Source organism: Salmo trutta, chromosome 36 (genome assembly GCF_901001165.1).
Source record: "Salmo trutta chromosome 36, fSalTru1.1, whole genome shotgun sequence".
NCBI classification, from domain to species: Eukaryota; Metazoa; Chordata; class Actinopteri; order Salmoniformes; family Salmonidae; genus Salmo; species Salmo trutta.
The window spans coordinates 39,282,906-39,298,234 of NC_042992.1; the positions used below are offsets into that span (position 1 = coordinate 39,282,906).

At 46.8% G+C, this 15,329-nt stretch overlaps 1 protein-coding gene across 2 annotated transcripts; it reads left to right on the plus strand.

Moving 5' to 3' along the window:
* Positions 1-5,575: 5,575 nt before the first annotated feature.
* On the plus strand, positions 5,576-8,170 carry LOC115176069 (protein S100-A1). 2 transcript variants are annotated; one of them, XM_029735841.1, is made up of 3 exons: positions 5,576-6,602; positions 6,803-6,969; positions 7,948-8,170. In XM_029735841.1, exons 2-3 carry the CDS (start codon positions 6,826-6,828, stop codon positions 8,083-8,085), a joined length of 282 nt encoding a protein of 93 aa, XP_029591701.1. In that variant the 5' UTR covers positions 5,576-6,602; positions 6,803-6,825; the 3' UTR covers positions 8,086-8,170. The 2 variants fall into 2 exon arrangements, with proteins under 2 accessions (XP_029591701.1, XP_029591702.1); XM_029735842.1 differs by lacking the exon at positions 5,576-6,602 and having other exon boundaries at positions 6,634-6,969.
* Positions 8,171-15,329: the final 7,159 nt, after the last annotated feature.

Here is a 15,329-nt window from a genome sequence, read left to right on the forward strand (position 1 = left end):
CTATGCATCATCAGTGTATGACTCACATATGACATTCAATGGCTCTTTGAGCCTCATTGTGCTCATCTACCCATGGCTTAACCTTAGATAGAGATCATTTGTGCTGTTTATCATGCATGAGGGTTCTCTATTTGTATAACTCCAATGATAGTAAACTCAACTTCACAACCAAACGAGTTCAACTTGAATATCTACATGGTCAGTGAGAGAGAGAAACAGCCAAACCAAACTGTCCATACCCGAGATAAATATTTGATACACTAAAACCTGAAGGCACTGTGTTGCCGAAACGCTGGTCATGAGGTTTAGCCAATTGTTGGGAACATACAGTACACATGCAACTTTCTTTTTATACTACAAAAAACCTTCTGCAACTGTCATGATTTCCCTGGTGGTTTGTGCCTTATAGAGGCACATTTAATTTGCTGTGAATGGCATTTATCAAATCTCTTTTGCAACTCACTTTTTGTAAGCAGCTAAAGTTGTGGGAGTGGCTTTGTGTAGTGAGCCTAGCGTTCAAATGAGAATGTCATGAGAAGATGTCAGAAATGTTTCTCACAGGAGGAACTTCACCAGTGGCACAATGCCAACAACACATATGTTATTACAGGTGTGCCAAATGTGAGATACATACCATCTTCATCATCAAATGATCCGTATCAGATTAAAAGTGAAATTAGTATCCATAAAAACATCTGTCAAATTGAAGCATCCACCTGCGAGGTTGTCTAGGAGGTATTCACAGTGCGCAAAACCATTGTGATTTGTTTTGACCATGGGAAAAAGTGCAACTACATAAATCCAGCTAAGGCCGTACAATTGAATTGAGTCCACAGTGTGTATTTGAAATATTAAAGGGATAGTTCACCGAAGTTACAAAATGATTACGTACTACTTATTAGAAGCAATACAACTGTAGGTTTAATTTTGATAGGGGTGAGTAATTATGAGTGAATTTAATCTCATGTTACATTTCCACAGACTTATTTGCAGGTTTATCATCAGTCACATTAGTCCTTCAGCTCTTCAGATGACTTAGCCAAGTGATATTTATACTGTTGTATAATCAAAACAACAGTATAAACACATACTCTCTTTGTCACTGGGCTGTCATGACTTCAGCTGAAGTCGGTTCCTCTCCTTGTTTGGGCGGCGCTCGGAGGTCGGCGTTGCCGGTCTACTAGCCATTGCCGATCAACTTTTCATTTTCCATTTGTTTTGTCTTTGTTTCTACACACCTGTTTTTCATTACCCTAATTATTGTTCATGTATTTAACCCTCTGTTTCCCCCATGGTGATGTGCGGGATTGTTTTATGTCATGTTCGGTAACGTTGGTGACTGGTTATTTCGACGGGTGCTGTTTCTTGCCCGTGTGTAAAAGTTGATGTTCGTGTGTTTGTGTTTGGGCAAGTGTACTGTTTTACCTTGCACCATTCATTATTCTGAGTAAAGTTACGTTGCTCTCAATTCTCTGTTCTCCTGCGCGGCCATGCTGCAACATCTCGGCACCGCCATGGATCGCATCCTGCAGACGATGGATCGCTGGGAGAGAAGAGGAGTGCCTCCAGCGCCTCCGCCTACACCACCAATGGCACCACTACCCACCCCTCCTTCACCTGGTCCCAGTGGTATTCGGCTCGCTCTTCCGAGGGAGTATGATGGGACGGCTTCGGGATGTCAGGGGTTCCTACTCCAGCTGGAGCTCTACCTGGCAACCATTCACCCGACTCCCTCGGGCCGTGAGAGCGTGTCCACCCTTGTCCCCTGCCTCTCAGGGAAAGCCCTAGAGTAGGCCAACACCGTATGGGGGGAAGGACAAGCGGTGTTGGACCAATTCGAGGAGTTCACCCACCGCTTCCGGGTAGTTTTCGACCACCCACCTGAGGGTAGAGCGGCGGGTGAACGGCTTTTTCACCTTCGGCAGGGGACGAGGAGCGCACAGGAGTTTGCATTCGACTTTCGGACCCTGGCCACCAGCGCGGGATGGAACGACAGGGCCCTGATCGATCACTACCATTGTAGTTTGTGTGAGGACGTCCGTAGGGAGTCGGCCTGCAGGGACACCACACTCACCTTTGACCAGCTGGTGGACATGTTCATCCGGTTGGATAACCTGCTGGCTACCCGCGGACGTCCAGATCTGGCTCTGTTTGTTGACCGGAGGAGGGGCCGTTCCATGCACCGTCTGTGGCCGCAGAGGGCACACTGCCGGTCGGTGCTGGGGAGGTTCCTATGGGAGTCGAGGCAGCAGGCAGGGCACTCTCGTGTCATCCCAGGTGAGTCGGCACCAGGCTCACCCAGAGCCCCCTGTTGCTCACATGTTTTTGTTTATTAATTTTCCAGATTCCCCCCCCCCCCCCCCGCATTCCCAGCATAAGGCGCTCATAGATTCAGGCGCAGCTGGGAATTTTATTGACAGATCATTTGCCCATAGTTTAGGGATCCCCATTGTTCCTTTGGACAGGCCCATCCCTGTGCACGCCCTAGATAGTCGACCATTAGGGTCAGGGCTAATTAGGGAGGCCACTGGGCATAGTTACGCAGGAGGGTCACAAGGAGAGAATCAGTCTCTTCCTTATTGATTCTCCTGCGTTTCCCGTGGTGCTGGGCCTACCCTGGTTGGCCTGTCATGACCCCACTATTTCGTGGCAACAGAGGGCTCTCACGGGGTGGTCACGAAAGTGCTCGGGGAGGTGTTTAGGGGTTTCCGTCGGTGCTAATACGGTGGAAAGTCCAGACCAGGTCTCCACCATGTGCCTCTCCTCTGAATATGCCGATTTGGCTCTCGCCTTCTGTAAAAGGAAGGCGACTCAATTACCACCCCATCGACAGGGGGATTGTGCGATAAATCTCCTGGTAGACGGAGCACTTCCCAGGAGTCACGTGTATCCCCTGTCCCAAGAGGAGACGGCGGCTATGGAAACATATGTCTCTGAATCTCTGGGGCAGGGGTACATTTGGCCCTCACTTCACCTGCCTCCTCGAGTTTCTTTTTTGTGAAGAAGAAGGATGGAGGTCTGCGCCCGTGTATTGACTATCGACGTCTCAATCAAATCACGGTGAGGTACAGTTACCCGCTACCTCTTATCGCCATGGCGATTGAGTCAATGCACGGGGCGCACTTCTTCACTAAACTGGATCTCAGGAGCGCATACAACCTGGTGCGTATCCGGGAGGAAGATGAGTGGAAGACGGCGTTTAGTTCAACATCAGGCCATTATGAGTACCTCGTCATGCCGTACGGGTTGATGAATGCTCCATCAGTCATACAAGCCTTTGTAGATGAGATTTTCAGGGACCTGCACGGGCAGGGTGTAGTGGTGTATATTGATGACATTCTGGTGCGCAGGGTACTTGGACGACTGTCTGTTGGAGCATGACCTGTACGTCAAGGCTGAGAAATGCCTGTTCTCCCAGCAGGCAGTCTCCTTCCTAGGGTATCGCATTTCCACATCAGGGGTGGAGATGGAGAGTGACCGCATTTCAGCCGTGCATAATTGGCCAACTCCCACCACGGTAAAGGAAGTGCAGCAGTTTCTAGGGTTTGCCAACTGCTACCGGAGGTTTATCCGGGGCTTTGGTCAGGTATCGGCTCCTATTACCTCACTGCTGAAGGGGGGCCCGGTGCGTTTGCAGTGGTTGGCTGAGACGGACAGGGCTTTTGGACACCTGAGGGCTCTGTTTACCTCGGCTCCCATGCTGGCACATCCGGATCCCTCTTTGGCGTTCATAGTGGAGGTGGACGCATCCGAGGCTGAGATAGGAGCCATGCTCTCTCAGCGCTCGGGTACGCCACCAAAGCTCCGCCCCTGTGCCTTCTTTTCGAAGAAGCTCAGCCTGGCGGAGCGAAACTATAACGTGGGGGACCGGGAGTTGTTGGCTGTCGTCAAGGCCTTGAAGGCGTGGAGACATTGGCTTGAGGGGGCAAAACACCCTTTTCTCATCTGGACTGACCACCGCAATCTGGAGTACATCCGGGCGGCGAGGAGACTGGACCCTCACCAGGCAAGGTGAGCCGTGTTCTTTACCCGTTTTGTGTTTACCCTTTCCTACAGACCAGGTTCCCAGAACGCGAAGGCAGATGCACTGTCCCGGCTGTATGACACAGAGGAGCGGTCCATGGATCACACTCCCAGCTGCACACGGACATCAAGCGGGCATTACGTGCAGAGCCCACTCCCCTCCAGTGTCCAGCTGGGCGTCTGTACATTCCGTCTGCTGTCTGCGACTGGACGTTTGATCTATTGGGCCCACACGTCACCCTCCTCTGGTCATCCGGGCATCGGTCGGACAGTGCTCTGTCTTAGTGGGAAGTACTGGTGGCCCCCCTTGGCTAAGGACGTGAGGGTTTATGTTTCCTCCTGCTCGATGTGCGCTCAGTGCAAGGCCCCTAGGCACCCTACAACCCTTACCCGTTCCACAACGGCCGTGGTTGCACCTGTCGGTGGACTTCCTATTGGATCTACCTCCCTCACAGGGTAACATCACGATCCTGGTCGTTGTGGATCGGTTTTCTAAGTCCTGCCATCTCCTCCCTTTGCCCGGTCTCCCTACGGCCCTACAGACTGCGGAGGCTCTGTTCACACGTCTTCCGGCACTACGGGGTGCCTGAGGACATAGTATCTGATCGAGGTCCACAGTTCACGTCAAGGGTCTGGAGGGCGTTCATGGAACGTCTGGGGGTCTTGGTCAGCCTTACCTCAGGTTTTCACCCCAAGAGTAACAGGCAGGTGGAGTGAACCAGGATGTGGGAAGGTTTCTGCGGTTCTATTGCCAGGACCGGCCGGGGGAGTGGGCGGCGTTCATACCCTGGGCAGAGATGGCCCAGAACTCACTCCGTCACTCGCTCCTGCGGTGGACGACTGGCTTAGGCGCTCAGAGGAGACATGACACGCCGCTCATGTGCACCTTCAGCGGGCCGTGAGGCATCAGAAGGCTGGCGCAAACCGCCACCTCAGTGACCGGGGGACTGGGTCTGGATCTTGACCAGACACCTGCCCCTCCGCCTGCCCTGCCGGAAGCTGGGTCCGCAGTTTGTGGGGCCATTCAAAATCCTGAGGAGAATAAACGAGGTGTGTTACAGGCTACAGCTTCCCACCGATTACCGTATTAACCCCTCGTTTCATGTATCTCTCCTCAGGAAGGTGGTGGCTGGTCCGCTCCAGGAATCTGAGGTGCGGGAGGTTCCTCCGCCCCCTCTGGACATCGAGGGGGCTCCGGCGTATGCAGTTCGGTCCATACTGGACTTGAGGCGTCGGGCAAGGGGCCTTCAGTACCTTGTGGAGTGGGAGGGGTACGATCTGGAGGAGAGATGCTGGGTGCAGGTGGAGGACGTGTTGGACCCTTCGATGCTGTGGGAGTTCGACCGTCTCCATCCGGATCGCCCTGCACCTCGTCCTCCAGGTCGTCCCCGAGGCCGGCGTCGGTGAGCTGCTGGAGCCGCGCGTCAAGGGGGGGGTACTGTCATGACTTCAGCCAAAGTCGGTTCCTCTCCTTGTTTGGGCGGCGCTCGGCGGTCGCCGTCGCCGGTCTACTAGCCATCACCGATCCACTTTTCATTTTCCATTTGTTTTGTTTTTGTTTCTACACACCTGTTTTTCATTCCCCTAATTATTGTTCATGTATTTAACCCTCTGTTTCCCCCATGGTGTTGTGCGGGATTGTTTTATGTCATGTTCGGTAATGTTGGTGACTGGTTATTTCGACGGGTGCTGTTTCTTGCCCGTGTGTAAAAGTTGATGTTCGTGTGTTTGTGTTTGGGCAAGTGTATTGTTTTACCTTGCACCACTCATTATTCTGAGTAAAGTTACGTTGCTCCCAATTCTCTGCTCTCCTGCGCCTGACTGCATACACCAGCTGCACCCACCATTCTGACAGCTAAAAGTTTAGCATTTCACTGTTAGTCTATACCGGTTGTTTACGAAGCATGTGACAAATAACATTTGATATGACTTAAAAATGCCTGTTTTAAATGACGGTTAGAGAGAGGCTGTGCTTTTAATGACACCTCTATAACAAACCATAAACAGGATAAACTAAAATATAACCTGATCTGGAATGCAAGTATTTACTGCAAGACAAAGAGCATGGACACACCCTACCATTCAATGAAATGCCACGGACAGTGTAATAAAAAACAGACTTTCAATTTACTTACATAACTTAAACCAGTTGTTGTTGCATGATACATACATAATATACGAAGGCATACTGTTCACAAAAACACAAAAAAAGAGAGGACAAAGAATGTTTTGTATTCATTTGAGTTGCATGTTATGCAACTTTAGTGTATAGACTACTACTATTAATCACACAAACGCTATTAAGGCTAAGGATGATGCAATTAATATAGACAATACTTTTTTTAGACAGCGTATTCTATACAGAAGCAGCTACCATGAAAGGTCAGGTCACACAAGGACATGCAGGAAGGGCATAGTGTAGAGAGAGATAAGGGTGAGGAGAAACAGAGGGCGTAACAGGGAAGGGCAGAGAGGAGGATGGAATCAAGGGGAGTGTCACAGACCAGGTGCTGTTCTATATAAGCTCCTTTACTTTCCACCCCCTCTGCACCTGACAGATTCTCCTATTCTACACACAGGTAAGACCGACAGGAAACTGAATAAGTTCTTAGACTGAACCTTAAAAGATAATACAGTAAACTGTTATCAATTTAACATGTCTATTCTTCATTTTGTAAGTGCTTGCTTACTTACATAGTCCTCTTCATTCCCGTAAAGAACATATGGCATTCCACATGTAAGCTACTTGCCTACTACTTATAATAGTTTCCACCCCCAGGATCACCATCACCCTCAGAAACCATGGCACAGCCCACAACTCTGGAAGCCTCCCTGGGAGCTCTCATCATGACATTCCACAAGCACGCTGGTAGTGGAGATGCCAAGACCCTCAACAAAAAAGAGCTAACCAACCTCATCAAGGCAGAGCTGCCCAACATCGCTGGGGTGAGTCATTGCAACACCTCGGGCCAGTTTCCCGAATACAGATTAAGCCTATAGTCCTGGACTAAAAATCACTTTCAATGAAGAGTATCCATTGAGCTAGCTAGCAGATTGTAACGGGCTAATGTGATGCTCGCAGGCCTGGGCAATTCCAGTTCTCGGGGGCCTGATTGGTGGACTCTGACAGTTTGGCCGAATTGAGTTAAGGTTGGTCGAAAATTCTCTGTGCTACGCCAGACAATACCTATCCAGCAACGGCTAATGGAATTGGTCCATTGCGATCTGCTAGCTACCACTGAGCATACTTTATCTTTTTAGATCTAGGACTAGGCTTAATCTGTATCTGGGAAACTGGCCCCTCATGAGATAGTAAATGCTATTCTAATGCCACCTTTTATTGTTAAAGAGATACTTCAGGATTTTGGCAACTAAGCCCTTTATTTACTTCCCCAGTGTCAGATTAACTCATGGATACTATTTTTATGTCTCTGCATCCAGTACGAAGGAAGTTAGAGGTAGTTTCACTAGCCAATTCTAACTAGCATTACCACAATGACTAGAAGTCTATGGTATATACTAGCATGCTAGCAGTTTCTTTAAACTGTACGCAGAGACATAGAAATTGTGTCAACGAGTTCATCTAACTCTGGGTTCTAGATAAAGGGCTTCAATGCCAAAATCCTGAAGTATCCCTTTAAGTGTGTTGTGATTTGAATAAAAACAATTTAATGCTTTGTTTGATTGAACTTTTACTGATTTCAATATTGCATGGAGTCTCAGCCATTCAGTGCGAATGACAATTAAATACAGAAATGTTAAGGTATTGTCTTTCTTTACTTGTGATCCGACTACATGAAAAATCTGTCGTTGTGCCCTTGAGAAAGGCACTTAACCCTAATTGCTCCTGTAAGCTGCTCTGGATAAGAGCATCTGCTAAATTTTTTAAATGTAAATGATCCTATATTACATTTGCATGAGCAGAAGGGTGGTCCTGAAGTGGATGACCTGATGACGATGCTGGACCAGGATGCTGATGGCTCCGTGGACTTCAAGGAGTACATTACCCTGATTGGATCCCTTGCCTACGCATGCAACTGTGCCCTGGTGGGGAGTATGTGATTGAATGTAAAGACCTGCCTGCTTCCATGCTTTGTACAGTGTATTACATTACATGCCACATTAATAAATGCCTGTTTAATTTTAATTTGGTTGTTCGGGTGTTTACTTTGTGAGTTTTTGTGTGAATAAGGGTTTTGTGAATAAGTTTTGTATGTGGAAGAATGTGTTTCACATAGTTGGTAGATGAATGAAACTGTTTACTATAAAAGTATAGCCTACAGAGGCAGGATCTTAATTTGATGACCCTGTTGCTGGAAAACTTTCCAGCAGGAAATGTTTAACTTGAAATGTATTTGAGGCTATACTATATTTGAGGCTTCTGAAGTTTAATTTCCACTTCGAAATTTCAGACTTGATTTTCCCTTACGAAATCCACATAATAATTCAAATTTCTTCTTACTGCAGGATTATTTTTCTGCTGTAGCAAACTGGCTCAAATTAAGATCCTACATCTGTTGCCCTAGCTAAATGTGTAGCTTTCTGATATTCAGTCAAAATCAGATATACAGCCACCATTCAGGTTTCACATTTCCTCTTACTGCAGGATTATTTTCCTGCTGTAGCAAACTGGCTCAAATTAAGATCCTACATCTGTTGCCCTAGCTAAATGTGTGGCTTTCTGATACTCAGTCAAAATCAGATATACAGGTTTCACATTTTCAGTAAAACATGCACAGTATTCTTTGACATTGAGTAACTAATTAGCCAACAAGTTTGTCAAGTAGGCTTGTTGAAAAAGTGCTCTTGTTTGTGCAAGCAGGTTGGGAAGGACTGACAGCCAGGGGATTGAGTAAATTGGGTAAATACCTCCCTCCCGGTGTCCATGCACACACACTCAAATGCGCACACACACATACACACGCACACGCACACTGCTAAGGGTTGCTTAACTCTACAATAAAAAGGCAGAAAGTACGCTTAGCTTTCAAAAACATATTGTATCACAGCGCCTTTCCTTTTTCTACAGATCTAATTTACCTGTACTGTGTATAAGAATATGCATATATGAATTGTTTGTAAATAGTTCCATATTTGTTGTCTCTTGGTGTCTTCTCAATATATAACTGTTATTTTATTTTTGAATTTAATGTAATATTATTTTATTGTCTATAATTGTTCTGTACTTTGTTATTCATTTGTACATTTTATGTGGACCCCAGGAAGAGTAGCTGCAGCATGTGCAGTAGCTAATGGGGCTCCTAATAAACGAAACAATAATGAGACTGATCCTCATATACACCCACATGGATTCTCTTGTCAGAAAGTAGGACCCCAAGAATGCTGCTAAACCGAGCAATTGAGATCTTAACAGGGTGTGTAGGCTATGTGTAGGCTATAGTTTAGACCTATGTATTTACTGTGTTGTGCATGCCTGGTAATCAAATCAAAATCAAATCAAATGTGAAATCAAATTGTATTTGTCACATGCACTGAATACAACAGGTGTAGATCTTACAGTGAAATGTGTACTTACAAGCCCTTAACCAACAATGCAGTTTTAAGAAGCTGTAAGCTGTATGTTCGTAATGTCGTCGTTCAGCCACGACTCTGTGAAACATAAGGTATTACAGTTTTTAATGTCCCGTTATTAGGATATACTGTACGTGCTTTCAGTTCGTCCCATTTATTTTCCAGTGATTGAAAGTCGTATTCCTGGTCGTAATGCTGATAGTGCTGGTGAGTTACCGCCGCTCTGATATCCAATATTTCCTAACGGCTGTATGTAATAACACAACAAAAATTCTGGGCTAACAATGTAACAAATAATACATTAAAAAAGGAAATACTGCAAAGTTTCTTAAGAGCAAGAAGCGAGGCAGCCCTCTCTGTCGGCGCCATCTTTTACCACCCAACATCAGTGCCCGACCTCACTCACTAATGCTCTTGTGGCTGAATTGAAGCAAGTCCCCGCAGCAATGTTCCAAGATTGCCCATGATTTTGGAATGAGATGTTAGACGAACAGATGTCCACATACATTTGGTCATGTGGTGTATTTAGAGACACATAGGTGACCAAGAAGTAGGGATGCACAGGTATGGATAGCCATAGCCTATTGACTAAAAAGTGTCGACATTTTACAATCAGAGTTCTTTGTAGTATGTTAAACACTGTAGTTAAATTTTTAGCAAAGGTATGGAGAGCATATTGTATTGTTCTCACCGTGTTCACCGGTAACGCAATGAATGCTGAGGAGTATTTTTGAAATAATAATGTATTCTTTTTTTGTTTTTGCTCAATCTGATTGGGTGGGCTTGGCAGGGCCTGGCTCCACAGTGGGTGGGCCTGTGTCCACCCAGGCCAATGCCCCTGGCTGCTTATAAGGCAAAAGACCCAAACAGAGATCAATGTTTGGAGAGCTGATTGTTTCGCATGTATAATTCATCGAAGGAGGCAGAGTCGGATTTGAAAACGCTCACTTCTATGATGGACGCTCTGGTTTGTATTAGTGAGTATACTGTGTCTGTGGTCATGTCAGTGTGTTTTGTCTGTGTTAGCATGTTTTGTTGTTTCCCCGTTGTAGTCTATTATAGCCTATGACATTGTATAGGCTGATGATGACGCATGTACAATACAATACCTCATGTCATTCCATTCCAACATTTAACACAGTGCAATGTAACACATTGCTACTTTTTTATATGATAGCCCTATAGGCCTATCTATAGGCTATTTTAAGGAAAAGCTATAGCCTCATCCTCATCCTCACCCCATTCCTCTACATTGAATGTGGTCATTCATTTGTTATGTTAGCCTAAATAGTATTCAACCTAGACCTAAAGGAAACAGACATGTTTTAAATACACTGAATATACACCTTCCTAATAAGTTGCACCTCAGAAGAGCCTCTATTCATCGGGGCATGGACTCTACAAGGTGTCGAAAGCGTTCCACAGGGATGTTGCCCCGTGTTGACTCCAATGCTTCCCTCAGCTGTCAAATTGGCTGGATGTCCTTTGGGTGGTGGACCATTCTTGATACACATGGGGAAACTGTTGAGCGTGAAAAACCCAGCAGCATTGCAGTTCTTGACACACTGAAACCAGTGCACCTGTCACCTACTATCATACCCCGAATGGAATGTTCCTTTAAGCCTAGTGCACACCAACTGCTGTCTACGGAAATCAATTAATTTCAATGGGAGGCAATCTGCACTGCTGCGACTCATCTGCCGGAATAGGTTGCAGTGTATGAAGTGTGTTGCATGCGTGGAATTTTTCCAACTTGCTTTGCCATGCGGTATCAGAAACAGAAGTAGATAAACCAGAGAAGAAGGTGCTAATGTGTAGTGTGATTATTTGTGTTGTGATGCGGTGCATGGATTGCGACAGTTACGTAAAATGTACCGTAAGGCAATGTAATGATGCAGCCTGTGATGTAGTGGTAAAAAAATATGGGGGTAATGTCACGCTGGTATAAAGGATTTGGAGACAGGCACAGGAATACACAATAGGGGTTTTTAATGCACCCAAAACAAACATGAATACAAAAACACTGGGCTGTACCCAAACAAAAGAGCGAGGGTAAACCTCGTTGAACGACACGGGCCAATACCCGTTATACACAATATATAAAGCACGCAGCATAACAGCTGCACCAACGCATAGGTACTCACAACACCAACGGACATGGGAACAATAATTGACAAAGACAGAGGGAACAGACGCCACATATATAGCATACTAATCAGGGGAAATGGGAACCAGGTGTGTGTAATCAGACAAGACAGTTCGGGGTTTATGATAATGAAACCCGTTCAGTGAAGCCTAGAAAACCGGTGACATAGACCTCCGGAACTGGAGAACAGAAGGAGCAGCAGTACCAGCGGATCCGTTACAGGTAAACTCTGATCGAGGTGAAAAAAGTAACGCACTCTATACTTTCAATGCATTTTTCCGCAAAAGGTGGGTTAACTGTAAAAAATGTAATAAAATAAAAAAGTAGGTAAACAAGATAGGGGTAGCTGCAGCCCAATATGGCAACTGGAGTTGCATATTGTGGGCTTATGGAAAGGATTGGGTGTGCCAAAAACATTTCGCTAAAGGTTAGACGATTTTGATTGAACTGTGTTTATTTTCTTCTGTTTCTTACCACTCAACTACTGCACTTAGAGTTTGGACTTCTGTTTTGAAGCTATAAAACTGACAATTGTTCATTTTTGATTAAAAGTACCGATGATGGGTTTACTGTTGCTTGTATGTGTTGTATGTGTGCGCTTACCGTGACTTTCACCCTGATATTAGCTACTAGGTAGCTACTTCACATGCCGTTGCGGGACAGTAGTACTTGGCAAGCGGGAGCGAAGGACACGTGTCCCAGTGTTATTGCTGTTCATGCCCTCCCATTGAGTATAATATATGTATGTATCAAGGTGACGTCTAGATGGTTATCAATGTTAGTTATTTCTTGTGTAAGGTGCAATCCTACTTGAAATAAAATCATGGGAGGGCAAAAAATTGCCACGATAGCTGTGACACTGTTATACAGCTGACCAGTGGGAAACAACTCAGGTCAGCAAGCACCTCCATACAACACCAGTGCACTAGTCATTCACACCGGCTTATCGTCTTGTCATGCAGCCCAATCAGCCATGCAAAACTTGAGTCTTGAGTGGCAACCAATCTGCCCAATTAGCTGATTCGCTTTCCATACACCTTCTCCATTCGACCCACTCCTTTCCACACGCCCATATTCTGGTCGCCATATTGGGCTGCAGCTACTCATAGTTGGGTTAAACTGCAGACTATGGGAGGCACACAGTACTACGTAGAGCCATGACTACATGGAACTCTATTCCACATCAAGTAACTAACGCAAGCAGTAAAATGAGATTTAAAAAACACCTTATGGAACAGCGGGGACTGTGAAGCAACACAAACATTGGCACATACACACTACACATTCACATGGATTTAGTACTTGTCACGTGTGCTCCCTCTCCGGCCTCTAGGTCACCAGGCTGCTCGTTATGGCGCACATATGAACCGCTGGGAGAGACAGGGAGTTCTTCCAGCGCCTCCACCAGCACAACCGGGGTCTCCACTGAGCGCCCCTCTTCATCCTGGTCCCAGTGGGATTCGTCTCTCCCTGCCCCAGGAATACGATGGGAAGGCTGCGATCTGCCAGGGGGTCCTTTTACAACTGGACCTATACCTGGCCACCGTCCACCCGGCTCCGTCGTGCCGTGAGAGGGTATCCACCCTCACCGGGAAAGCCCTGGAGTGGGCCAATGCCGTGTGGAGAGAGGGAGATGCGGCATTGGACCAGTTTGAGGAGTTCACCCACCGTTTACGGGCAGTCTTCGACCACCCGCCCAAGGGTAGAGCGGCGGATGAGCGACTCTTCCATCTGAGGCAGGAGACAAGGAGCAGCCAGGAGTTCGCCCTGGAGTTTAGGACCCTGGCTGCCGGCACGGGATGGAACGACAGGGCCCTGATCGACCATTACCGCTGCAGTCTGTGCGAGGACGTCCGTCGGGAGTTGACCTGCAGAGACGCCACCCTCACGTTTGACCAGCTGGTGGACCTGTCCATCCAGCTGGACAACCTACTGGCTACACGCGGACGTTCAGATCGGGGTCCGGTGGTTCCATCCTCCCACACACCCTCTCCGATACCTATGGAGGTGGGAGGGGCGGTGCGCAGGGAGACCGAAGGGGGTTCCAGCTCGTGCACCATCTGTGGCCACAAAGATCACACTGCCGGTCGGTGCCGAGTTGGTTCCTCTGGGGATCGAGGCAGCAGGCAGGGCACTCTGGCGTCACCCCAGGTGAGCCGGCACCATTCTCACCCAGAGCCCTCTGTTGCTCATATGTTTGTCTATGTCACTTTTTCTGAGTTTTCCCCGCATTCCCAGCATAAGGCGCTCGTCGATTCAAGTGCGGCTGGGAATTTTATAGATGGATTGTTCGCCCATAGTTTAGGGATCCCCATTGTTCCCGTGGCTGTGCCCTTCCCCGTTCACGCCTTAGATAGTCAACCATTAGGGTCAGGTTTGATCAGGGAGGCCACCGCTCCTCTGGGCATGGTGACGCAGGGGGGGCACAAGGAGAGAATTAGTCTCTTCCTTATTGACTCTCCTGCATTTCCTGTGGAGCTAGGCTTACCCTGGTTAGTTTGTCATGACCCACTGTTTCTTGGCCACAGCTCTCATCATGACATTCCACAAGCACGCTGGTAGTGGAGATGCTTAGACCCTCGACAAAAAAGAGCTAACCAACCTCATCAAGGCAGAGCTGCCCAACATCGCTGGGGTGAGTCACTGCAACACCTCGGGACAGTTTCCTGGACACAGATTAAGCCTATAGTCCTGGACTAAAAATCCCTTTCAATGAAGAGTATCCATTGAGTATGCTTATTCAAAAGTCCGCCACCTTATAAGATAGAAAATGCTTTTCTAATGCTAACTTTTATTGTTAAAGATGCACCCCGGGGTCTTAAGCACATATCATATCATACCGTTTTTTTGGCTGGATTTAGGATATCATACAAAATTGATATTTGAGCAAAACGCTACCAAATTTCTATCAACACATTGACTGTAGTACTTGCTCTGGTAAAAGACTCGACCACTGCTACTCCCCCTTTCAAAAATCTTCCAAGGCCCACACCGGTCTCCCTTCAAATCAGATCACGACTCCAGATTGTTTTGATCACGGGGACTGGGATATGTTCTGGGTAGCCTCTGAGAGTAACATCAACGTATACACGGACACGGCAACTGAGTTCATCAGGAAGTGTATAGGAGATGTTGATCCCACTGTGACTATTAAAAACTACCCAAACCAGAAACCGTGGATAGATGGCAGCATTCGCACAAAACTGAAAGCGCGAATCATCGCATTTAACCATGGCAAGGTGACTGGAAATATGGTTGAATACAAACAGTGTAGTTATTCCCTCCGTAAGCCAATCAAAAGGGCAAAATGTCAGTACAGAGACAAAGTGGAGTCGCAATTCAATGGCTCAGACACGAGACGTAAACTCAGCAAAAAAGGAAACGTCCCTTTTTCAGGACCCTGTCTTTCAAAGATAATTCGTAGAAATCCAAATAACTTCACAGATCTTCATTGTAAAGGGTTTAAACACTGTTTCCTATGCTTGTTCAATGAACCATAAACAATTAATGAACATGCACCTGTGGGACGGTCGTTAAGACACTAACAGCTTGCAGACAGTAGGCAATTAAGGTCACAGTTATGAAAATTTAGGACACTAAAGAGGCCTTTCTACTGACTCTGAAAAAC